At 40.2% G+C, this 26,161-nt stretch overlaps 2 protein-coding genes across 3 annotated transcripts; both read right to left on the minus strand.

The window, feature by feature from the left end:
* Positions 1-2,040: 2,040 nt before the first annotated feature.
* On the minus strand, positions 2,041-9,530 carry LOC308081011 (uncharacterized protein). Of its 2 annotated transcripts, none has more exons than XM_080457420.1 (10): positions 9,488-9,530; positions 5,371-5,430; positions 4,916-5,188; positions 4,522-4,775; positions 3,428-3,592; positions 3,273-3,288; positions 3,073-3,170; positions 2,811-2,861; positions 2,294-2,376; positions 2,041-2,177 (listed from the first exon to the last, which is right to left on the minus strand). In XM_080457420.1, the coding sequence occupies exons 4-9, from the start codon at positions 4,532-4,534 to the stop codon at positions 2,318-2,320; spliced, it is 402 nt and encodes a 133-aa protein (XP_080313546.1). In that variant the 5' UTR covers positions 4,535-4,775; positions 4,916-5,188; positions 5,371-5,430; positions 9,488-9,530; the 3' UTR covers positions 2,041-2,177; positions 2,294-2,317. The 2 variants fall into 2 exon arrangements, with proteins under 2 accessions (XP_080313546.1, XP_080313545.1); XM_080457419.1 differs by having other exon boundaries at positions 3,428-3,595.
* Positions 9,531-13,598: 4,068 nt separating this feature from the next.
* LOC308081014 (CD276 antigen homolog) lies at positions 13,599-26,071 on the minus strand. Its single transcript, XM_080457422.1, has 7 exons — positions 26,035-26,071; positions 23,993-24,082; positions 21,957-22,283; positions 20,767-20,813; positions 17,662-17,926; positions 16,917-16,949; positions 13,599-14,688 (listed from the first exon to the last, which is right to left on the minus strand). The coding sequence occupies exons 2-7, from the start codon at positions 24,078-24,080 to the stop codon at positions 14,570-14,572; spliced, it is 879 nt and encodes a 292-aa protein (XP_080313548.1). The 5' UTR covers positions 24,081-24,082; positions 26,035-26,071; the 3' UTR covers positions 13,599-14,569.
* Positions 26,072-26,161: the final 90 nt, after the last annotated feature.

Genomic DNA, 26,161 nt, shown 5'->3' on the forward strand with positions numbered 1-26,161 from the left:
GTATGTGGTCGCCGAATGAAATAACCGCTCTGTTGTTAAGAAGTTAATGTGTGAATTACTTACCAACGGCCAGCGGTCAGTATCACCTCAAGACAATAGTCACACATAAGCCTTCCCCTCAGATGCCACATTATCACATGAAAGAGGCTATATGAACTGAAGATGGCTACGCTTGGCTATGACATTTTCTGCAGGTCACAGTATACGTATATAGCGTTAACATGGTAGAATACACCACTGCCTAAACCTAACCTTATTCATAAACTTAACCTCAGTAAAACTATGCCTAACCCTAAACTTATTTCTAACATAATCCTCTGTAAAACAAATACAAGAATACAAAAGAACCACTGGTCCGCGATTTTTTTTCTTCATGTTTGCTCATTACTTTTATTTGGTTTGATAGATGTTACTTTTAACTCACCGGTAACACTCCTGAGGTGGTGCTTTTTGTGTCCTCAGGATAATGTAGGCTATATTAAATTGTCGGAAAACTAAATTAAATTGTTGAAAACAACCTGGTGTGAATGACGTCCCTTGATCAGCGTGTGAATTGGGCGTCACAGTCATACATGTGCGTTTGTGTTAGCCACGACCACAGCTGTTCTTGTATGATAATAAGGGGAGGGGATGATTTTAGCACTTAGTAAAAGCGGTGTATTTCGATTGGGCCTTTTGACTCAAAAGTGTGATGCCCCATTCCCTTATATAGGGTGCGTTCGGAAATTGCGCACCGGAGCACAATCGCCTATTAGTTTGTATTGGCCAGTGCGCTCATTGCTGTATTTCCGAACGCACCCATAGTGTCATAAGACTGCTTGCTCTGCTCATAGACCATATTCACACGGCGGCCATATTGCCATTAAGTCAATGAAATGCCACCCCAGTTGCCACAGCAACGCAATGTTAAATTCCAAAATGGCCGCCGTGTGAATATGGACTATACATGCTCTTCCTAGGTGAACAGGGTGGGGCAGTCTACATACCTGCTAATGGCTCATTGGAGAGCACCTGGGCCCGGTGCCTCCAGGAGTCTATAAAAGCCCTGCCCATGCCAGTTGGTGGGGAGATCCAGAGGAGAGAGGACTGCCGTCTTCCTCAGCTCTACACGCCTCTGTTATGTTTTGTTTGACTACTCTTTCCATCCACACACCCTGCACTACACTATGTTCCACTCATGCACACTTACACCACTGATTTACTGACTCCACACCTCATCGGATCCTTAGTTCTATCATGTTACTTTATCCTCAGTATATTCCTCAGTTGCCTTTGTTAGTTTATTATTTAATAAACATACTTTGTTACACCTTCCGTTGGTCTCCCTCCCCTATTATTTCTCGTGGCAAGAGCCAGCCATGACAAAAATACACAGGGAAGACATATTTGCATGTTATAACCACATCAGGGGGTCTATTAGAGTATGTTAACTTCATAGACACATACAAAACAGAAAAAGTACAAAACTATGGCACCCACTCTTTAAAAATGGCAAAAATAAAATGGCAAAAATAAAATTGCCATTCTGAAATGTTGATGGCCTCACAAATATAGTAATACCAACCTGTGTTTGAGTATGCGTGCATGAGTGCGTGCGCGTGTGTTGTTGACAGCAGTCCGTTCTGCAGCAAGCTGATGAGGGAGTGGGTGTAGTTGGAACTGAGCTGTACAACAGTACATGTGTGTTCTGCGTGTACTGGGTCCAAAACAATTATTTCACACTTCTTTTACTTAACAAATGAACAATTTATTGAGAAATTAAAACATCTTCAAATTAAATGTTAACATTTATTTTAATATTCAATAGTAAAGTTGGGTTTTAATAATGGTCTTTCATTGTTTTCTGTATGCTACACACTCACTAACATTAGACAGCACACACATGGGTGTTCACACTGAGGGCCGGAAGCATAGGGTAGAAGTTGTGGTTTTTCATCTGAAAACCACAGTGCATATTTTCCACTGCAGAATGCAACAGCTGTACCAGTGAGCTTATTGTCAACAATGTAGTTTCGATACCAACATATCCACTTCCACAGAGCTGAGAAATAGCTGCGTGCGTGCGTGCGTGCGTGCGTGCGTGCGTGCGTGCGTGCGTGCGTGCGTGCGTGCGTGCGTGCGTGCGTGCGTCTGTGTATGTTTAACTCATCCTCTCTTCTTCACTCAAACATCTCCACCTGTAACACAATAAGATATGAAGTGTGACATATAAGGACTGGCCTGCATTGTCACAAATACATTTGTTGAATACTCAGTTCTAATTGGTCAGTCAAAGCAACCAGTGGTCTGTTACCTCCCCATCCATTATCAAAGGGTTTCATCTGGAATTTGAGTAAACTGGATCAGCTGAACGTTGAGGTCTTGATGATTCTGTGACTAAAAGAGATGAGTTGAAAGATGATTAGAAGCTCTACAGAATGTGGGTCAGGTTGGAATATTCATCTGTTGCCAGAATTTGTCATTCAGTGAGTTCAATTCTCATTCCATCTTAACCACTTAAACCCCATATGGTTGACCGGAGTCCCTCAGGGCTCAATAGCCCTGAGGGACTCGCTGCGACGCGTTGTGAGGTTGTCGATCTGCTATTTTCTGCAAAAGCTTTCCCCACAATATGGATGCTGGAGTTTAAGTGTTTAATAAATCCCACAGATATCTCTGCTTACAGGCAATTTACTCAACAACCTATTGCCCTCAAAATATGAATAACTCTGGACAACTAATATACTGTATATTCGGTACCATTTTCATAGCTATAATATACTTTATACACTATACCATTTCAAAGTTATAATATACTGTATATACTGTACCATTGTCATAGTTATTAGATCGATTCATTACTTCATAGATGCTTGTGTTGCCTAAAAGTAAACAAATAAACATTAAAGTGGACAAAATATTTTTAACATGGTTGTGTCAAATATTCTGTTAATTAGCAGAGTAAACAAACACTTTTTAACTGGTGGCATTATTTCAGCTGTACAGTTAAAAATTAAAAAAGTAATGTTTTTAATTATTAAACCCTCCTTGTCAGAAGTGTCATTAACCAACATGTTTAGTTCAAAGACTTACCATACTGCAGTGGGCAGTACACATCATCAGGAGCTCCACTCTGATTGGTCCTCTGGTCTAGAACCGAGACCTGATTGGTTCCCTGAGACTGAACAGGTCTGTAATTATAATATATTATATTTAGCAAAAAAGAAGTATAAAATAAGATGGAATCTACTGCTGTCATGTTGATGAATAACAGAGATCATTACTGTACTTACCCGACACAACATGGATCTGTAAAGAAATGTATACAAAAATGAATAAAAAGGCCACAGTACTACTACTGTAAGTTAAAACTTTAAGCCTTCATATCGCTTTACCATGGTACTAAGTATTCAATTAGTTGTAATCCATCTAATGTAGTAGTTCTCACCTTTAGATGTTCTGTATAGACACAGAAGCACCAGAAGTATGGTCAGTAGAATCACACCAACAAGTCCCAAGATCACACCCACTACAGGTGGAAAACTCAGACCCACTACAGGAGGAGGAGTGTGTTCTGGTACAGGTGGAGAACTGTCTTCCACTAATCCAGACACTGCTAGCAAAGAGAGGTTATAATACAGAAGATGGAGTCAAATACACTGCTGTTAAATCACTGTTAAAGATTGCATGATTCATTTGATCTTAAACCCCAGCATCCGTATTGTGGGGAAAGCTTTGGCAGAAAATAGCAGATCGACACTTAAGCTCACAATGCGTCGCAATGCGACGCGTTGTGAGCTTGTCGATTGGCTATTTTCTGCAAAAGCTTTCCCCACAATAACAGAAAACAGAAAATATACTAGTACAGAGCCCTGAGGGACTCAAGCATATAGTTTAGGTGGTTAACTGTTAAACATGGAATACTTCAAACGTATTGACTATAATCTTATAAACAAGAGCAAAGTATATTACAAGCTTGTTTGATTCTACTTGCCTAGTGCCCCCCTCCCACAACCCAACCCTGCTCCAGAAGCCCAGTCCTACTGCACCATGACCACAACACTGAGAAACAATTAATAATCTTTCAACAGTCTTTCACTTTCACTTTTTATTCATTTCTGCCAATGCTAAACAAATGTCAATCTCAGATCACATTAATTCAACAGCTATGTTGGCCCATGCAACAAAGCAAAGACTGCTTGACCGTCTAGACCTCAGAGGGTCAAGCAGAGAGGTCACTCACAGTGTCAGTGGACTTCATCATTGCATTGGTCAATTGCCCTCTAAATAGATAATGGCTTTAGCTTGCATTGACTGGGCAGCTGTTGTATCAGCCCAAGGGGTTATACAGCAGCAAGCCAATCAGCACAACCTTAGTCCTTCACTCCTCATATAAAGTCTGGTAATATGCAGTGCATAGGACCACAATGGAAACAAGCTTTTGTGTTATCCTTTTAGCATTGCTTGTTAAATTGTACCTGCCGTACTATTTTCAACGTGCTAATAAAGTATTAAATCAATCAATCAATGCAGCGATCTCACCTCTCACATCCATCCAGCTCTCTGGTGACTTTCCAAGGTCAGAGATGTGACACTTCCTTCATCAGACTTGTTAACACTGTGGATGGTCAGCTGTCCTGTAGGCCCAGTGCTGATGAGGGATCCATCTTTATAGAAATCAGCTGTACGGTCAGAGGATGGTTCATGAAATGTCTTGGTTTTGTACCAGCAGTGCAGAGTGACATCACTTCCTTCCATCACAGGAAGTACAGGCCTCCCCAGGATCACAGCTCCATCTGAACAATGATAATTTGACTGAGGTTACATCACTCTGAACAACTCTATCCTAACATGATGAGGTTTTAACATGAAAGACACTTTAACTGACAATTTAATAAAAAAAACAAAAACAAAGTAGCTGATTTTCTGAACGTACCAGTCACAGTGACAGTAACAGTGTTACTTTTTCCCTCTGAAGACTCACACCAGTAAACTGCACTGTCTAAGGCGAGCATGTCTTTGACAAGACATCCTGTGTTGTTCATCTTCCCCCAGCGACCACCATCACCACCACACTCTGAGGTGACGTTTTTTAGGTTTTTCCTCTTCACTCTCCAGACAGTAGAGTTAGACTGTCTGTCCTCACAGCTCAGAAAGACAGACTCAAAATTTAGGAACTGAGACCTGTCAGGACTGAATCTGAGAGAGGCTGTGGGGCACAAACAGAGTTGTTGATTGCCTGACAGACTGATCATGTATACTGTATTTAAATGCATACCATACATATATTTATTGGTACAATTCCCTGATTCCATTGATAGTTATCATTTATATAATAATAATTTGATCAATAATTTGATCATCTGGTCAGTAGAAAACAAACAGACTCACCTCTCGTAACATCACAACTGTTTTGAACCTCTGCTGGGACAATCACCATGGAATTAACCACTAGAGAGAGAGAGAGGGGTGGGGGGCAGGGACAAAGCTTAGTATTCCTTCCTACTGTGTCTTGAGTCTGTCAGTGTGGTGTGTCTGTGAGGGGGGGCAGGGGTTAGGAAGGAATAGCAGCTGGGCTCAACTTGACAGAGAAGCAACTGATGTGTACTTCTCCATATGACAGACAGAGTAGCAGCTGATTTATACTTCTCCATACAACTGTGTGTTACTGTTCGGATTGTGCTGTTTGTGTATGTCTTCTAAACCTCCCGTTTCTATAATATTCTTGTACCTCAAGGACACTTGAGCAAGTTCAACTGGGCGAGCTGAGGGTCAAACCAGATCCGATTCCTATGCAGCCTCTCTACTCAGCTGCACCCTTAACACTCTCACCGCCAGGCCCGTAGCCTACGGGCCGATAAATCCAACTGTAAAGCGCCGATCCCGTAGCCTACGGGCTGTGGTGCTTTTTCCTTTTTTTTCGAAAAGAAAAACTTTTTTCAATTTTCTAGTACGGCACATTTCATTGTAACACCACCGGAAATGGAGTTATTCGGGATCACGTTTTGCCGATCCCATAGGACTCCATTCTAAAGCGCACACTGCAACGCCATTTTCTTCGATTGTAGTTTTTCTCCTCGCTGATCACTGTTTAACCTAAACCGTTCTAACTACAACATGGATGCCCCGTTTGACACGTGGTTTGGACTGGTACACGCAGGGAGAACTCCGCGATGTTTACAAACAGTGCAGAGCTCAATCTTAAGGATTTTAACGAGGTCTATGGCAACGTGAAAAAAACAAAAAACAACAATAAAACGTTGGCACTGGTGACTTGAGTACATTATGAGATTATCCTCTGGCGGTCAATGTGTTAAAGACCTAGTGAAATGGCTTTTTTGATCATTACATTTTGAAGTTTCAGTCTGAAATGGCTCAACCAATCAGAAGGACCTGTCCCCTCAAGCTATGGAACGTTGGATTCTCACTCCCTGCAGCTGTGCAGCTGAATGGCTAGTATTTGTGTAGCCTGTCGCTCACGAGAGAGAGGCCAGTGTGACGCATATGTTTGTTACTACATTGCTTATTTCGAACCTAAAATGTTTTCAGATACATGTTTTAGAGTGCTGATTAGGTTTAAAGCGAGTAGTATACACTGTCTGGACGTCATCTTGAATGAGATTCAAAACAGAGTAGCTCTGTTATTAAAATCAGGTGTGTTTGGAGTAACATGCAGCTATGTGAATCACACAGTTGAACAAAGTCAAGATACATAATTCTGTATGTTACAGTTCATGTGGGAAACCAGTACCAGTAGTATGTGGGAGAAGAGGAACGAGGAGCACCTGTTTTTGGCCGCGAGTTGAACGGGAAGGGGCAAGCGCACGAGCGGACGAGCGGGAGGCAGACGGACGGGAAGACGACGGACCAACCAGGTCCGCTAATCGCCGCCCTGGCCTCTAGGACACATTTTACCCCGACGGCCAGGTGTTTCGTTTCCCTCGAGGGGCCTAGCATTGAAGAGACCAGGTCGCGGCCCAGCCCCCCCGATCTCCCGTGTGAGCGCTCGCCGTTCCGCTTTTGCCATGTATTGGTTTCCACCATGAACTGTAACATATGGGCTTGCTTATGTCATCACTAGGGGTGTGCCGATACACTAATTTCACCAAACGATACGATACGATATTTGGCTCACAACTTCGATACGATTTCGATACGATACGATACGCACTTTTTTATTATGAAAATATATGGGGGAGAAAAAATGCAAACAAATAATTCTGTTTTTGCATTATTCAGACGCAAACTTGTAGCTTTTCAGCTACAATAGCCGTTTTGAATCCAAATAGGGCAATAGTGTGACACCTGACCCGAAAAGAAACAACATGTTGTCACCCTTTTCACCTCGGGGCTGTTTGCATGCCTGATTATTATTATTGTAAAAAAAAAAAAAAAAAAAAAAAACTTTTTTTTTTTTCAAAACGATATTTTTTTCCCCCAAAACGATACATATCGTCACGAAAACGTATCGCGATATATCGCGGGACGATATATCGGCACACCCCTAGTCATCACCCAGTACGTTTTTGTTTGACAGGAAGTAATAAAGATTGGCCTTTTAGGGACTTTTGTTATAAGAATACACAAAAATGTACATCTATTGTTGGGCATGTCCATATTATGACCACGGATATGCTCTAAAAGTGTGGAAAAACGTGTGTTTCAGTGTTTTGAATGTTTAGCGTTCAGTGTTCAGTGGAACACAATGGAAACAAGCCCTAGGCTTTTTTTGTGTTTATCCACATAGAGATTTTTTAAATGGTTGAAATTGTCAATAAATAATTAAAATCCCAAAACTTTTTGGCGACGCCTCTGACGACGTACAGAACCTACTGTTCAAAACGAATGCTGCAGGGTCCAAGGGTCTTTGGAACGTAACAACAAGTCGCCAAAAACTGGGATTATTAACTGTAAAGTTAATTTACACATTTCCTGTGCATACTGTACATAATAATTTTGGCCCCCGGTGGAGGCTCCTCACTGGCAGGTGGGCCAGTAGTGTACAACAGCAGCGACAACACACATTAATGTGTGTGGGGAGGAATTAATTAGCATAATGGCTACATTGGGGAGAAAAAGGAGTAACTAGAAAAAGTGCTCCTCGGAGCACAGGTCTCCGCCAGGTCAGGTAGGTTATTTTGGCCTCCTGGTGGCGCTATAATAGGCCAATGTGAAAAGGGTGCCATTTATTCCTAGGCCGTGCACGGCAATCGGACACTGCATGCATGATTTGAGGCATTTTCTTCTAAAAATGTGTTTTGCTGAAGTTGACCTGCTGGTGGCGCTAAAACTGGCCAATGTTAAAAGGGTGGCATTTGTTCCTCAACGTAGTGCAAATGTGCATTCAAAGTTTCACCGCAATTGGACGCTGCGTTCATGATTTGCGGCATTTTGTTCAAAACGGGCCACTCCTGCAAACATTACATGTCAATGTTAGCCAATCAGGATGGAATATGAAAAATCAAACAGATCACTGACTATAGAGATCATGTGTACCGATTTGCGTGAAATTTGGATCAAATCTGAAGGCTTAATATCAAAAAAATTGTTTTACATAAGTCTGCCTCCTGGTGGCGCTATAAAAGGCAAATGTGAAAAATGCAGGGCAAAGGTTTTTCCTTGGCCTCTAGAGAGTGTGCATACAAAGTTTTACACTGATCGGTGCAGTTATAGGTAAAAACACGAATCGGCCTGTTACAGCGCCACCATGAGGCTGATTTGAACATTTTCAAATGGCATTTCTTCCTCGGCCTAATGGGAATGTGTGTGCAAAATTTCATGGAAATTGCAAGCTGTGTTCATGATTTGAGGCATTTTGTTGGAAACAGAGTACTCCTGCAAACTTTGAAAGCCAATTTTTGCCAATCTATATATGAAATATGAAAAATCTGAAATTAGCCGTTTCTTTTAATGACTATAGAGATACTGTGTACCGATTTGCTGGATTTTTGTCCAAAATCTGTAGGAGTACTGTCCAAAAATTTGTTTTGCACAAATCGGCCTCCTGGTGGCGCTAGAAAAATTTGGAGCAGAGGTTCTGCTCTGGCATCCAAGGAGTGTGTGTGTACAGTTTTGCTGCGATCAAGCCAACGGTGCCAGAGATTAGCTGTACACAAAATGACAGAATGACACACACACACGCACGCATTTACGCACGCACGCACGCACGCACGCACGCACGCACGCACGCACGCACGCACGCACGCACGCACGCACGCACGCACGCACGCACGCACGCACGCACGCACACACACACACACACACACACACACACACACACACACACACACACACACACACACACACACACACACACACACACACACACACACACATACAACCTGCCTTGTCAAACTCATTTTGAGACCTATCTTTGATTGAACCCCGTACATCATCCAATTACTTAACTTTAAGCTTAATTCTGACCCTAACATGTAATCAAACACACGTTCATATAACATGAAATACCTACACTACAATAATTGTTATAAAGTGTTTTTGTACTCACTGACTATAAGGTAGAGTGATGTTAACTCCATCCTGTGTTGCCGCTCACTGACTGACACACTGTCATGACAGAATCACTGACTCCTCCTTCTGTTGTGGTGGTGAGGAGGAAGTGTGTACAGTGTGTGTGTTTGTGTGTTGGTAAAAAATTGTTAAGCTACTCATTTGAAACTGAAATCATGTTTCAAAGTATTTTATATGGACCCCACAAACAAACTGGTACCAAAGAGATTTTGCAACCTTAGGGAGAGTTAGGTGCTACCTGGTCTGGCCTATACTATTTCTCTTAAAAACTTCCTGTGTAATTGAGTGTGTTTACCTCCTGTGGTTAACATTTCCTGTGTGGGTTTTCAGATCTGCTTAAGCAGATCTGAAAACACCCACACAGGAACACACAGTTTATTGTTTATTGTCTCCGCCAGGCCGAAAGGCATGGCGAGAGAGTATGTTTTACCCCCTGTCCGTCCGTCCGTCCGTCCGTCCGTCCGTCCGTCCGTCCGTCCGTCCGTCCGTCCGTCCGTCCGTCCGTCCGTCCGTCCGTCCGTCCGTCCGTCTGTCATTCTGTCATTTTGTGGACAGCTAATCTCTAATCTCCGTAGGCTTGATCGCAGCGAAACTGTGCACACACACTCCCTGGATGCCAGAGCAGAACCTCTGCTCAAATTTTTTCACATGGGCCTTTTATAGCGCCACCAGGAGGCCGATTTGTGCAAAACACATTTTTGGACAGTACTCCTACAGATTTTGGCCAAAAATCCCGTAAATCGGTACACAGTATCTCTATAGTCATTTAAAGAAACGGCTCATTTCAGATTTTTCATATTCCATCCTGCTTGGCAAAAAATGGCTTTCAAAGTTTGCAGGAGTACTCCGTTTCGAACAAAATACCTCAAATCATGAACACAGCATGCAATGTCCGTGAAATTTTGCACACACATTCCCATTAGGCCGAGGAAGAAATGCCATTTGAAAATGTTCAAATCAGCCTCATGGTGGCGCTGTAACAGGCCGATTCGTGTTTTTACCTATAACTGCACCGGTCAGTGTAAAACTTTTTATGCACACTCTCTAGAGGCCAAGGAAAAACCTTTGCCCTGCATTTTTCACATTTGCCTTTTATAGCCACCAGGAGGCAGACTTATGTAAAACACATTTTTGGATATTAAGCCTTCAGATTTGATCAAAATTTCACGCAAATCGGTACACATGATCTCTATAGTCATGTGATCAAGTTTGATCTGTTTGATTTTTCATATTCTATCCTGATTGGCTAACATTGACATTTGAGTTGCCCGTTTTGAACAAAATGCCGCAAATCATGAATGCAGCGTCCGATTGGTGAAACTTTGAATGCACATTTGCACTACGTTGAGGAACAAATGCCACCCTTTTAACATTGGCCTGTTATAGCTCCACCAGCAGGTCAAATTTAGCAAAACAATTTTTTAGAAGAAAATGCCTCAAATCATGCATGCAGTGTCCGATTGCCGTGCACGGCCTAGGAATAAATGGCACCCTTTTCACATTGGCCTATTATAGCGCCACCAGGAGGCCAAAATAACCTACTGTACCTGACCTGGCGGAGACCTGTGCTCCGAGGAGCACTTTTTCTAGTTGCTTATTAAAAAGATCCCCATTTGCTGCCGCCTAAACGACTCCTAGTCTTCTTGCGGTCCAAGACAATAATATACATTGCAATAACAATAGATTACACAAAAACATGTATACCATAATATATAATACACAAATAGAATATACTAAATATGTATCATAAAAAACATGTATCACTGTATCACATAAGAAAAAGAATACAAGAGATTAAACTGATTCAGAACTAGATAAAACAATATAAGGTATGCAAATACTCAAGCTAGTCTGCAGCTTGAATGTCTGAGTGCATGTTAAGTCTAGCGTTCCTTTTAAAACAAGCCTTTTCTTTAATGTAGTCACCTGGAAGATTGTTCCATGATGTGATAGCCCTATAAAACACAGCCCTCTTCATATAATCGCAGATCGGACCACCTCTTGCCCCTCGAGTTGAATGTGCAGGAGTACTTGAGCTGAATGTAGGGCTGTGGGACCTCCCAGCCGGCGTCAGTTCACAGCTGCAACCAATGCCTAATGATTAGTATAAAGGTATTGGGTAGGGAGCTGAGCGGTGCGGTAATGAGTGTCGAAATCACCTGCCCTCACGCTGAGCTGGGGAGGAACGTTACTTGGTAGGCAAACATTTACTTATGTGCAGCGATTTTGTAACAGTTATTGATTTTAAAGGGTGTATTTTAAATTGTATTTGTTTATATAGGACTTGGCAAAGGCTGTGAGCTGAGCTGCAGTGGTTATGATCAGTGGACCATAGTAGAGGTATGCACACGCCATGGCAATATTCTAATTCTTATTAATAATTATGGTATGTTATTGAAACTGATAATTAATACTTTACAGATTGCCGAGGCATTGTCTGCCGCTGCCCTATGGTTTATTGTCCCTATTAGTTTATATGGTTTTGTGTTTTTTTGAGTTATTGTATTTTGTTGTATTATGTTGATCAATAATTGTCTTGCTATATTTTATCTATTGCTCTTCTAACCTCATAGATTTTCTTAAACAGTACTATTGTACTATGATTTTATACATTCTGTGTTCATTTGACAGCCTGACTGGGAAAACCTTATGTGGTGTTTATTGAGTTCCCTTTAACTCAGTCTAACTAAAGGGTGGCGTAGTCTATTTCTCGCTGTGTTACATATAAATTATGTTATTGTGAAGAAATTTGGTATAGTCTGAGTTGAGAATAATTTTATGAAAATATATTCATAAAACCCTCCTTGATTCTGGTTTAGGAGCTATCTGGCTGCCAGGTCACAGAGAGTATATTTTAATGGAGCGCTATCTAGCAGTCAGGCCCTGGACTGTTTAACGCCAAAGGGAGCTGCCTGGGACCTCTCCTATTAATTTGTTTTTTACGAATGATATGCAGTATGTAATTATTAAAGCTAATTTGACAGGTTGGCGACAGGATAATGTTTTTATTTTATTTTATTTTATATTAACTTTGCTGGAGGTTTGGACAAACATGTCAGCTGCACAATATTACAAACATTTAACAATTCCAACACACGATGTTTGTCAACTGGCCAACTAAAAGTCCCCTACTCCCTTACCCCACCCTAAATGGCCCACAGGTCCACAAGCATAGAAAAAAATATAATAATACAATAAATACATTTTATAAAATAAATTAATAATAATAATAATAATAATAATAGTAATACAATGGAAAAAAACTAAAACGGGTCCAAACAAATAGCTGCAATAATAATAATAATAATAATAATAATAATAACAATAAATGTATATAATGCTAAAGTTTCTCCAGTGCTTTGGATAAGATGTCAAGCTTATTTCCTTTTGCTCCATTGGTTTGAGCTATAGAGAGTTCCAAAGAGATCAAGTCCAATAGTGTGAGGATACATTGTGAAACTTTGAGATTATGAGGAGAAGGATCAACAGCTGTTAGACCCAAGAGCAAGATTCTTCTTTGAGGTTTTGTCAACCCCATCACTGAATCATCATTCAACATTAAAATATTAGGCAAGAGTTTCCCATTACCTCAGATAGTACCTGTGAAACTCTGAACCAAAAGCTATCTGCATCTGGATACTCCCACATCATGTGCAATATGTTCCCAGTTTGTCATTGCTACATAGTTTGCAAATGGGTGTTGTACAGAGCTGGAGTTGTAAACGTTTCCTTGGAATCAAATAAAATCTGTGAATACATTTAAAATTCAACATTTGAAAGTTATAATTTCCTGATGTAAGAGACAAAACTCTATTCCAATTAACTGCTGCCAATTCTTTAAGTCAACATTCCAGACCTTAGACACACCCATTGGCGGATAAGTGGATTCTCTTAACTTCTTGTGCAAATAGGATGCAAAGCCCTCATATTTAGGAATATAATTTACAGTATATTATGATTAAAGGGTGTACAGGCCGACGACCTTTGCTGCGTGTCCCCCCCCCCCCCCCCCCCCCATCTCTCTCCCCATTTTCTTGTCAGCTTACTTTTCCTATCCCTCTCTAAATAAAGGCATAAAAAAGCCCCCAAAAATATCTTTAAAAAAAAAAAAAGAGTGGGTGTACAGGTGAGCATTTTTCCACGGAACATCATATGCTTGAATGACTTAACTGTAAATAAAAGAAAGAAGAAGTTGTTGGAAAACCGAAATTTTTCCTGAGATCTTAAACAGTCATTATTAAATATATCAGAGAATGTAAGGACGCCACAGCTGAACCAAGATGGAAAGACCAAGGGTTTGCGCTCTAAACACAATGACATGATGACGCGTTTTTTTAAAAAAAAGTGTATTTTCCACTTTTTTTTTGCTTGTTGCCATATATAAATAGAGTGAGATATGATAGGGCCACATTTTGACTGGCAGTATTTGTTAGACAAACCACTAAACAGAACTTCATTTAATTCGTAGGGGGTGACTATAGGCCTACTGCGCTCCAGCATAAGTCATCATGGGGTATTCTTTTCTTGGCAAAGGATACATCAGAGTCATATAACTCTAAAAAACGATTTGGTAATTCAAATCCGCCTTGTTTTTTACTCTGGCAAAGGATTTTTCAACCTTGGTCGTTCCCCCTTCCAAAAACCTTTTGCAGCAAGGCCCTGTAAAATAAATATTGTGAAAATAGCTGATCTACAAGCAATTAATTTGTAGGTTTTAAAAAGGTCTTAAAAGTCCTTAAATTGTCATATTAGAAATGTGCAGATACCCTGTTTACACTTATACTGTACATTAAGCTAATCATCTGGGGACCCCCCCAAAATCATTTGGGGACCCCCTGGGGGTCCCGACCCACACGTCGCTGAGAACCACTGGTGTAGACAATGCCTGCTTAGTGCTAGTACATAGGTATATCATATAATGATATCACAATTATCATAACCATGTTGTTTCATCTTTGTCAACATGTTGAAAAAGCATAGAGAACAGTTCAGCAGAATGGGTTGACTCGTGTTGTTGTACAACATCAAGAGTTAGAGGTTAACAGACAGTACTCTAAATTCATGGGGGGGTGCTGCAGAATCTCTTATAAATCAGGCCCCTAGTGATGATGATGATGATGATGATGGTGATGGTGAAGAGTGTGATGATAAGCCATCCCCACCAGGGAAACTCTCCAGCTGAGAGATAGAATGAAAGATGAAGAGGTGGGAAGAGACACATAAGATGAAGAACAGAGGTTCAGTCACCCATACTATACTTACAGATCCATGATCAGCTACTCAATAATCAATAGCTTTTATAGATCAGTCATTTTTACCACTCAATGATACACAAGTAGCCTACATACAAGTATTGAAACACACACAAGTGTAACTATCTGTATCTATCCTACTGTATACAGACATGCACACACATCGCTTTTTACCTTCTCGCTTGTTTAGTATTTGAATGAATTCAAATACAGTTTTGTTAGGACAGTAGTAGTAGTCATAATAATAATAATAATAATAATAATATGGTAAATGGGCTGCATTTATATAGCGCCTTTCTAGACCCTTCAAAGTGCTTTGCAATATAGGCTACATCACATTCACCCATTCACACACCGTTGGCAGAGGAAACCATGCAAGACACCAATCTGCTCATCGGGAGAAGTTTGATTGCTCAAGGATACTTCGACACCTAACCAGGAGGGATCAAACTTGGAACCTTCAGATTCACTCTACCTCCTGGGCCACTGGCCCACTGCCGCCTCAGCAGTCTAAAAACAGACTTTTGTGAAGCACTTTTGAAAACACAGTTACAACGTGCTTCACATAGCATCAAAGACATCAAATTTAGCATATTGAGCAATAAAAGAGCATAAAAACGAAAAACACAATCCCAGACTGTAAGCAGGTTGTCAAAGTAAGTCTATAAAAGTGTGTTTAATAGATTTTAAATGCCGACCATGAGTCAGGCGCCTATGGCCCTGGTGGCAAAGGCCCCATCGCCATTTGTCTTCAGTCTAGACTTAGGAACAACCAGAAGGGCTCTGCCCGAGGTTCTCAGACCACGCTCATATGGGATTAAACGGTCTGTGATGTAGGAAGGGCTAGCCAATGCTATGCCTTAAAAGTTTTTTTTTCGGGAAAGAGAGAGAGAGAGAGAGAGAGAGAGAGAGAGAGAGAGAGAGAGAGAGAGAGAGAGAGAGAGAGAGAGAGAGAGAGAGAGAGAGAGAGAGAGAGAGAGAGAGAGAGAGAGAGAGAGAGAGAGAGAGAGAGAGAGAGAGAGAGACTCAGTCTCTGTGTACACAAGAGAGGATATAATGTATACAAGAGAATTAAATAAATAATGTTTAATGGTTTTATAATGTATTGGACACATGATAAATGATCAATTATAATACATTTGGATGCATCCTGCTGCTTATATTTTCCATTCATATGGCTACAACTACACAGCTAACACAATACACTGCTTTTCAAATAGCTGAACTACAGTTTAAGCTCACAACTGTACTATTTTCACAATGCTTGCCTCTTTCTTATGTAATGTTTGACAATTTGGCCAATTTAGTATTAAAAAAGGTCTCAAAAGTCCTTAAATTGTCACTTTAGAAATGTGCAGATACTCTGTATACACTTATACTGTATGTTGGTTTACACTTATACTGTATGTTGGTTTATGTACTGTTGAGTGAGAAAACACATTAAGTAACTTATCAACTGGGGACCCCCCAAAATAATTTGGGGACCCCCCTGGGTTAGGGTTAGGGAACCACTGCTGGTTTGTCCAAACATCTGTAGGACATCCCTAATATGATGCCATGAATGGACAGAGATGTTGCATGTTGATGGGACATTCTAAGACGTATTACTGTCTCTCATTCTTGTCTCATAATCCATCCATGATGACACTGTTAATAAATGCAGTGCAGCTCAATATATTCCATATAACAACATAAGTCAATGATCACCAACTATTAATTTGATGACTCAAATGAACGATTCAAGGTAAAAAATGGCAAGATATACTACTCTGACCCCATGGGGGCTTAGAACAACATTTCTGTCAGAACAAAAGTACCAGTACCACTACGAGTCTACTTGTGATACTGATGGTACTACTGAGCGGCAGTGGCTCAGGGGTAGAGTGGCCGGATAGAGTGCACTGGAAACCGCAAGGTTCCCAGTTTGATCCCGGTTTCCCCCAGAGTTAGTGTTGTGTGTCCTTGAGCAAGACGCTGAACCACTAATTGCTCCCGATGAGCAGGTTGGTGTCTTGCATGGTTTCCTCCGCCATCGGTTTGTGAATGAATGGGTGAATGTAATGCACAATCTATGTAAAGTGTTTAGGATAAAAGCGCTATATAAATGCACCATTTACCATTTTACCATTTACTGATACCACTGCTGGTACTCACCTGAGACCCTGGGTTCAGAGAAGGGTGGACAATCTGTAATGACACCATAGTTAAAGGTCAGTACTTCAATAACGTTTAGTTACAATTTACTGTTATATTACTTCCACTACTAATGCTACACATACAAGCTAGCAATACTAATGTATATACAAACACTACTACTAGATTACTACTTCTAAAAACTAAAACCCAAAAGTGTCAAGTAGATTTCCTTTTTGGCCGGTAAATTACAGAGACTGTTGTTGTGCCTTACTTGCATTGAATTAAATGGCCCAATTATCCTTGGCTCTGGAGTGGCCTATGAATTGTGATCCATAATAACAGGGGGTGACTCAAGAGCACAGTGAGAGAGAGAAAGAAACCGGCGGCAAGATTAAAGTTAAATTTACGGTTCTGCCAGCCTGCAGTTGGATATTTATTGTTTGTGTGCATTCCATGCACATATTGTGTCATTCCCCAATGCCTAGTCCCACATATATAGGTATGTCTCATGCGAGTAGGCTATTAATAGGCTACAATACCGGCCTTAACATGAATCTGGGAACAGTCACATGACGGTAAGGAGGGCCATGAAAACTGTGGGAGGAGTACTGTGTATCGTGGGAAACATTTGCGGTTATATACTATAATATACTCCACAGTTAGAGTAGATTCTACTACTCTACTCCAATCTACAACCACACTTGCAAGTGTGGTTGGGTTTGAGGTATCTCTTTCCCTTGCTGTCACTCAACCATAGACTCACCAGCCTTCATGTTGTCAATGATGGGTCCACCCACTGCCTTCATCACCAACTGGAATCTCTCTGGGATGTCCTCACAAATCACATGAACAGTCTGGTTCAGAAGACATGGGACACAGGAATATGAGGCAGGAGGACTGGTGTCTAAACACTTCAAAATGTCAGATTGTTCTCCTTTCCACAGGAAGCCTTTATCCACCAGGCCATTACAGATAAGGGTCACAGTCCAAGAGTCTGGGTCGGTGGTGCGGAAGCAACTGAGCTTCATCTGTGTAGGAGAGAGGTGAAGTTTATTCATTAACATTATTGAATGCTTTTGGAATAATACAGAACGTATACAGTAGTACTAGGCTGACTCAACAATCACAGTTGGAGATTGTTGAGTCTATATTGTTATTTTTTACTAGTCACTGGAGTTTGTCACTGGTGACTAATCATGACCATTTGGTGACTGTATTGTATACAAGACAGGGTATAATAACAATGGCATGGCTTCCCTGCCAAGCTCTGATGTCATATTGATGACATCAGTTTTTACAAACTATGGAGATATGGCAGGGATTATGAAATCACAACTAAAATACTGGCATTGTGCATCAGACCTTTGGCACTGAGTTTAGCCTTGCACAGACACAGGTTGACGGACACGCACAAGAACACACAAAGATTTGGGGTGTATATACAGACTAATGCTGTTCTAGATGTAGACGACTGACCCCTTTTGTGTCATTCAGTAAAAACAGCCTAGGACAAATCTAGTGACATTTTTCTTAGAACAAAATTGGTCACTGGGTTGGTGTCACATATACCAAAAATCAAGCTAACAGGTATCACACCAATTTATTTAAATTAATGAAACTGCTTTTTGGTATTTGCTGGGCAGTCTCCTATAGTAATTCATTTTTTGAAAGACACACATAACTTATGACTTGAGCAAATATGATGGTTATACTACACCTTTTTTTTATTAATAGGCTAATAACTAAATGCTGCTGTATAACCCTGCATATTGAATCTCTTGTCTTTGTGTCAGTAAATGTGTACATTATTTTATCTTATGTCGTGGAATATATCCATATAACTGCATTAAAAAAGGTGCGGCGGCGCCCTAGCGTCCTCTATTGACCAGCCACCCCTTGCTAGTAGGCCTACTTTATCAGGCAAACACAGGAGCGCTCACCAATATTAAGGAGGTGCTGACCATCCGCGAGGAGGCCGATGCAATAATTATTATAATTATATTGAAACCAACGTTTCGACCGTATCGTCTTATTATCACATTAGTGTAATTGTTTTATTTGTCACAGTGTTTTGAGAGTGTTTGTATTTTTCCTTTTAAAACCCAGTTTGTGTGATTGTATTCAGTTTTCAGCTAAAAACAACAATAACTTTGGTCAATAGGTGGCAGTGTAAGACCATAGTTCAGACCTGGTTTGCCTCCTGAGAGTAGTGTAGACCAGGGGTTCCCAAACTTTTCAGGCCGTGACCCCCCAAAATAATCATATTTGAACTGGAGACCCACCACCCTGACAAGCACTTGGAATTGTAGGCATTGCATTTAATTTGACTCTGTTCCACAGATAAATATTGTGAAAATAGCCGATCTACAAGCTCACAAGGCCTCGCACTTGTAGATTGGCTATTTTTACAATCTGTACCTCTTTCTTACCAATATTTTAGAATTTGGCCAATTTGGTATTAAAAAGGAAAAGTCCTTCAATTGTCACTTTAGAAATGTGGAGATACCCATGTGGAGATACCCTGTATACACTTCTACTGTACGTTGGTTTGTTTAACCGACGTAGTCATTAGGTTTGACTCAAATTTTTCCATCGGCATGCCTTACATCACAACTATGCAAGGTCTTAGACTTTCTCATCATGATAGAAGATGTCTCATCAAGATGTTACTGTAATGGAAACCACTATCGAAGCTCCTTACCAGGTAAAACTGGTAGAACTTGATCTCCTCCTGACCTCAAGTAACACTGTCCTCTGAAAAGCCAGCAATCTCTATAATAACCATATGACAGGCACCCACTCACCTCTGCACCTAAATGGCCCTTTGCTCATGTAAAGTGCGATGGAAGCACTGCCACTAACTGTACTGATATGAATTATTGAAATCCCACATACTGAATAGACTTTCACCATGCCACATTTAATGCCTGTCTTAGCCACCTGGCAGTCTTAAGGTTTTCTTCAGAATAGCTAGGTAACCTCTTTAACACCTGGCATCCCGATTTTGGGCATGTTATTATATGCTAAGTAAATAAATAAATAATTAGAACAATTTATGAAACGTTTTGAAAATACCGGATCTACAAGCTCTCAACATGTCATGATGTAATATGTTGTGAGCTTGTAGATTGGATTTTTGTTTTAACTTATATTTCTCTGTGGCTCATTGGTTAATGCAGAAATAATATCATTGTAAAATGTTTGGCACATTGGCATAGACACTATGGCATATCAGGAGTTCATTATGTATTTCTGGTAAAACAAAAATATTGATCACTTATTTTGTATGTCTGTGGCAAAAATAAAATATTGCTAACTAACGCTTATATGTAAATTCCAACACACTTCATCGCCCCAAGACAAAGCTCTGGACCATGGCCGACCAGGCCTTAAGCTCAGCTGCTCCTCGGCTGTGGAATGCCCTCCCATACCACCTGAGAGCACAGTTGACACTGTCTTTTTTAGGTAATCTCTCAAGAACCGATTTCTTGGCCGATGGGTTCCCCCTTTTTTTGGCAGATGGGTTCCCAGATTGGTTTTAGGGGACTAAAACGTTTTAACTCTTTTTAGCCCTGTATAGTTGGAAGAGGGGCATTTTTTAATGCCAATGTAGCAATTTGAAATTTGCTTTGAATGCTAAGTGCACTACAAATAAAATGTATTTTCATTATTATTATTACTATTATTACTATTACTATTACTATTATTATTATTATTACTCTTATTATTATTATTATTATTATTATTATTATTATTAGTAGTAGTAGTAGTAGTAGTAGTAGTAGTAGTAGTAGTAGTAGTAGTAGTAGTAGTAGTAGTAGTATTAAGTAGTAAAATGGGTGAGTTGGTCGAAAGTGGCTTAACACACCTTAGTAGTTGACTTTCCCCTTGGTCCCTGCGGTGGAATCTTGCTTCCTGTGGGAAGAGCAGTGAGAGGAGCTCATTATTTGTGTGTGTGTGTGTGTGTGTGTGTGTGTGTGTGTGTGTGTGTGTGTGTGTGTGTGTGTGTGTGTGTGTGTGTGTGTGTGTGTGTGTGTGTGTGTGTGTGTGTGTGTGTGTGTGTGTGTGTGTGTGTGTGTGTGTGTGTGTGTGTGTGTGTGTGTGTGTGTGTGTGTGTGGTGCTTACTGCAGATCAGGCCATTTCCCATAAATGACTCCCTCCCGACAAGTGAAAGTGAAAGTATGTAACTGTCTGCCTTGATGCAATTAATTGTATGAAAAAATGAGTGTATGTGTGTGAGTGAGTGTGCGTGCGTGCGTTTGTACGTGTGTGTAGGTGTGGTGCTTTACAGCTGGGCACAAAAGGGACACAGAGAGACGGGTACAACAGGTATTCTGACAAAGTCCCAGACACTACGACTCAGACATTAATTGGTCGGATCGGCAAACAGTTGTAGGTGTGAGGGCCCAAACCTCTAGTAGTGTAAATTGAGAAATAGACATTGTGAGGACAGTTTTCCTGGTCCTCACTTGACAAATCGTTGTTGTTGTTTTTTGTTTTTTTTATTAAGACAATTCGGACAAGATTCAAGTTGGGGATAGAGTTAGGATTATGCATTTAGATGTTAGATGTAGGGGTTAGGGTTGAAGTTTTGCCTGATATATTGTTAGTTGCACATCAGTGTCATGCACCTGAAATAGCTGACTACAAGCTCGAAACGGATCACGAATCAGATGAGATCCTCTCTGCAAAATAGATTGACCACTCCTAGCTAGGCCAAACTTTTCTATAACAACAGATCTAAAATCTTCATGTTAGTGTTTGGTGAGCAACAATAGATACGTAATATGTATCTCTAATGCTGCAGGATGTTCTGAGATTGGCTGAGAGAGACTGGCTGGTTTCCATTGACGTGATGTGCAAGAAGAGGGACCTACAAGATTTGTGTATGTATGATGTAAGCACTTGTATAACTGCAACTACAAGGCAATATAAGGACATAAAGTGAGAACACAGCCTGATACTACTATACTAAAGTATTTCAGAAAGGTAAAACAGTAAAACGCTTTAAAAATTATTGTTCTTTCTCGATCATAATTTCTCAGTAAATGTCTTACCAACAATGAGTTGAACAGTGAATTCCTTCTTGATGTCAGGAATGGAGCATGTGTAGATTCCTTCATCAGATGATTCCACTCTGGAGAGTTTGAGGGACACGTTGCCTTTCTTCACTTCATCCATGAAGACCGAAGTTCTTCCATTGAAGGACGGATTCTTATCATCATCTAATTCTTTCCCGTTCCTCTGGAAATACACATATTGACCAGGTGGAAGGTCCAGCATGGACCAGTGTATAGTCATTTCAGCAGTGGCCCTGGTGGGATCAATCTGACATGGTAGAACAGCATCATCTCCAACAGATGTATGCACTACCGTATCATTCCCTGGAGGAATATAAGATAAGACAAGACAAGAAAATCATCATCATCATCATCATCATCATCATCATCATCATCATCATCATCATCATCATCAATCATCATCATCATCATCATCATCATCATCATCATCATCATAGTTGGACAACGACAGCTTATTTAATTTGTATAACGTTACAGCAATGTCTAATTTGTCCAAAGTGTCAGAGAAGCCAGTTTATGTTTAGAGCACACAGGGGCAATATTAAACAAATAATGTAATGTAATGTGACCAACATGGGGAGAGCAGAAGATCTTATCAAAGGATTTGCCCACTTCCACTTGCGCAGGTGTAGGAATCTCTCTGAGTGACGTCCTCGTTATATTTGAGTCTGCACTTCCTGCTCTTTGACTATTTAGAAGATAGATGCTTAGTGAGGTGCATGTTTAATGTCCAGGTTGCCTGTCAGGGAACATGACTCACATTTATTCATTCACTTATTATACGTTTTATTTTATTTTATTTATTTTACAGCCAGTATTTTGTTTTCAGTCATAGCTCAACCTTCATTTGAGATTATTTAGACTGTCAAACCATTATAGAGTGAGGAAGTGTCCACGTGTAACTGTATTAAACCTGTTATATGTAATGGGATGTTATTAGCCTATTACAATGCATTTATACTTGAACTCAAAGGGCTAGGACATTTTGGTAGAGGTTTGGGTTGCTGTTACCTGGCTTGCCATGATGTAACTCTAAAGGTGGGCGAGAAATCACAAATAGTGATTGATTAGATTTTGATAATTCAAAATATGCTCCTCATTGTATAGTTGACTACAGTGAAGAGGCTCTGGCGGCTCTTTTTTAGCCTGTAAATGAACGCAAACAAAGCTGATTCTGACAGTAGTATTACCATTGTTTTCCTTCTTTTCTATGTCAACTTCCTGTTGAATTAAGTTATTTTTAATAGGAAAACCTGGACTGGATCCACAGATCTGGATCTTCAAATAGTAAATTCAACTATTAGATAGCATGTTATGTAGACAGATGCCAGGTTCATTTATCGACCTGGCATTCTATAGTTTTTATAGTTTCAATGTACAGATTGTTTATTTTTGGATATTAGCCTATAGGCTACTGTTTATACTGATGATAGGTTCTTGGTTTACCTATGATCCTAGATTACTATTTCTATGCTATTGATGTATTACCTCGTGTTTACCTTGCTTACTGTAAATCACTCGTCTGCTAAATACCAACATTTTAAATTGTTAAAAAAACAGGAAGTTGTACCTGGTTTGGTGATGTTCTATCTATACTGTAGTGTATAGTAGCAGAATCAGCTTTGAGGGCACGCAAAACACAGGGGAAAGGGGACTTGCGAAAGGGGACTACTTTCTTGTAGAAATTATTCCTGCAGTGAAATCATTATAAACTCCTTAAGAGACGACGTCACACTGATAAGAACCAGTATGAGTGCAACCAGTGTGCGTGCAATGAAACCCATTCTATCAGGTCTCGCTAGGACGCGCCTCACCAGCCAACACACAAGAGGGGGTTGGGGTGTGCTGAAACTAGCGTACCCCAAAACAACAGGTTGAGAATTGATTGCGTGAAACAATCACCTGTGCATCCAGTCTCAATATAAACAAATAATTGGTCTATTAAAAACAGTGTTAATTAATTAATTTCATGTTGCCATATTTGTACTCTCTTTAAATGCAGTGTAATTTACCTCCACTGTAGCAGAGCAGAACTGAAATTAGAAGAAGACTTGAAGAATGTGTCTGATCGTAGATCATATATAGATACGCCATCTTCATATCTAAAAATAATAATAAAGAAGGAAAGAAAGAAAGATAGAAAGAAAGCATAGTTCCGTATCAATATGAGTTATACCATGATCACGGATAATAATAGATTCTGATTGGCCAGAAGGTGTGGGTTTTTTTCTTTCTAGATCACTTCTTTTATTTATTTTCTATCCCGTGATTTTTGTAACCCATTTTTTTCCACTCGGTGCCAATTTCCTAAGTGATCCTGGGCGCTACACCAGCCCTACACCAGCGCTACACCAGTCCCCCACAGCCTAGGGAGGCCAGGGCCGAGCTCATGCTTCCTTCAATGCACGAGAGCCAACTGACCATCTTTTGGGGAATGTAGAACATAATGCGGTGGAGGAAAAAGTACTCTTTTTTTTTTACTTAAGTAAAAGTATCAATACTGCAATGTAGAAATACTCTACAAGTAAAAGTCCGGAATTTACAGTCCGGAGTAAAAGTACAAAGGTATTGGTATCAAAATGTACTTAAAGTGGGCTGAAGTGGTTAATGTATGTTTTGTAATAATAATCTAAATCTACGAAGTAACTATAGTAACTGAAGTATCTATAGTAACTTTTCAAATTATTGTAGTGGAGTAAAAGTACAATATTTGCCTCTGAGATGTAGTGGAGTAGAAGTAAAAGTACAGAAAATTGGAAATACTTAAGTAAAGTAAAAAATACCTTAAAATTGTACTTAAGTACAGTACTTGAGTAAATGTACTTAGTTACTTTGCACCACTGAACATATGTGTTGACTGTGCGCGAGTGAGTGGGTATGTGTGTGTGTGTGTGTGTGTGTGTGTGTGTGTGTGTGTGTGTGTGTGTGTGTGTGAGAGACAAAAGAAGAGGTGGATCTATAGGCTTCAGTATTTGGGTAGATTTTTACACTGGATTTTATTCAATAGACCGCTCAGAGGAGAGAGTTTCTGGATCCATGAATTGAAATGCACTGATTAGACTCCTCTCCCGGCTTTTATCAATTAACTAATGAAAGTAAGGGTTCAAATAGTAATTTCCCTTGCTGGGTTAGGGTTACTCTGATGAAGACACTGTGCTGTCCCAATGTCACCAACTATTTAAAGGTTTTTTTAAACTCTGGATTTTATGATCTAAGTCTAAGATATTGATGCGGTCACAGTCACACACATCCATATTGAACCATATGGATGTGTTTATCTATATCCTCAAAAGAGGTGTACGTTTAATGTCCAGGTTGCTTGTTTGGTTTGGTTCTCTAGCTCATTACAGGAACATGACTCACATTTATTCATTCACTTATTATACGGTTTATTTTAATCCTCATTTTTACAGTCTTCAGCCATACAGTAGTTCAACCTTCATTGGAGATTATTTAGACTGTCAAACCATTATAGAGTGAGGAAGTGCCCACATGTCTCTACACTGTTCCCCCCCCCCCCCCCCCCCCGCCTCATCTATGATAGTCATGTGAGAGGCAGTTCCATGTGCGTCACAGAAGGGGGCGTTGCCAAGTTACAGCGATCGGGTAGGAATCGACAAATGCGTCACAGTCTGGTGACGTTATGTCCTCTAATTCAAACCACACCTACATCCTTTTCTCTGAACAAATAGTTTGGTGGTTCAGCAAATACAAATGGTTGTCTACACTACAAGAGTTTAGACTCTTTCCCCCAAAAAGTCTGCCCACTCTTCTAAAAAAGATCAGAGAAGCTACGATGTAGTTTAAACAAAGCTCTCATTCATAAAATCTACTTAGTATGGAAATGCTCTGAATATTTCTTGTTGGAAATATAATCAAAACAAATATCAGATAGAGTGTCTTAATATAAACAGTGGAACAAAAACAAAATATACCCAGGGGATGTGTCTTTCTGCAGGAAAACACACCAACATAATTATATAGTGGCTGATAGAGGGAAACAAAATCTAAATAAATACATATATATATATTTTGAATTTAGGCTCAAAGTTACCTAGTCTGCCTTTAAGCAGGTTGATTTGCTGCTTGGTCCACCGTGCTGGAATTCAACTGACACATGTAAGGCTCAGGGAACAAGACTTATATTACTTACTCCTCCTCTCTCTGTGTGTGTGTGTGTG

The sequence above is a fragment of the Gymnoscopelus braueri genome (genome assembly GCF_963280865.1).
Source record: "Gymnoscopelus braueri genome assembly, contig: SCAFFOLD_156, whole genome shotgun sequence".
Taxonomy (NCBI): Eukaryota; Metazoa; Chordata; class Actinopteri; order Myctophiformes; family Myctophidae; genus Gymnoscopelus; species Gymnoscopelus braueri.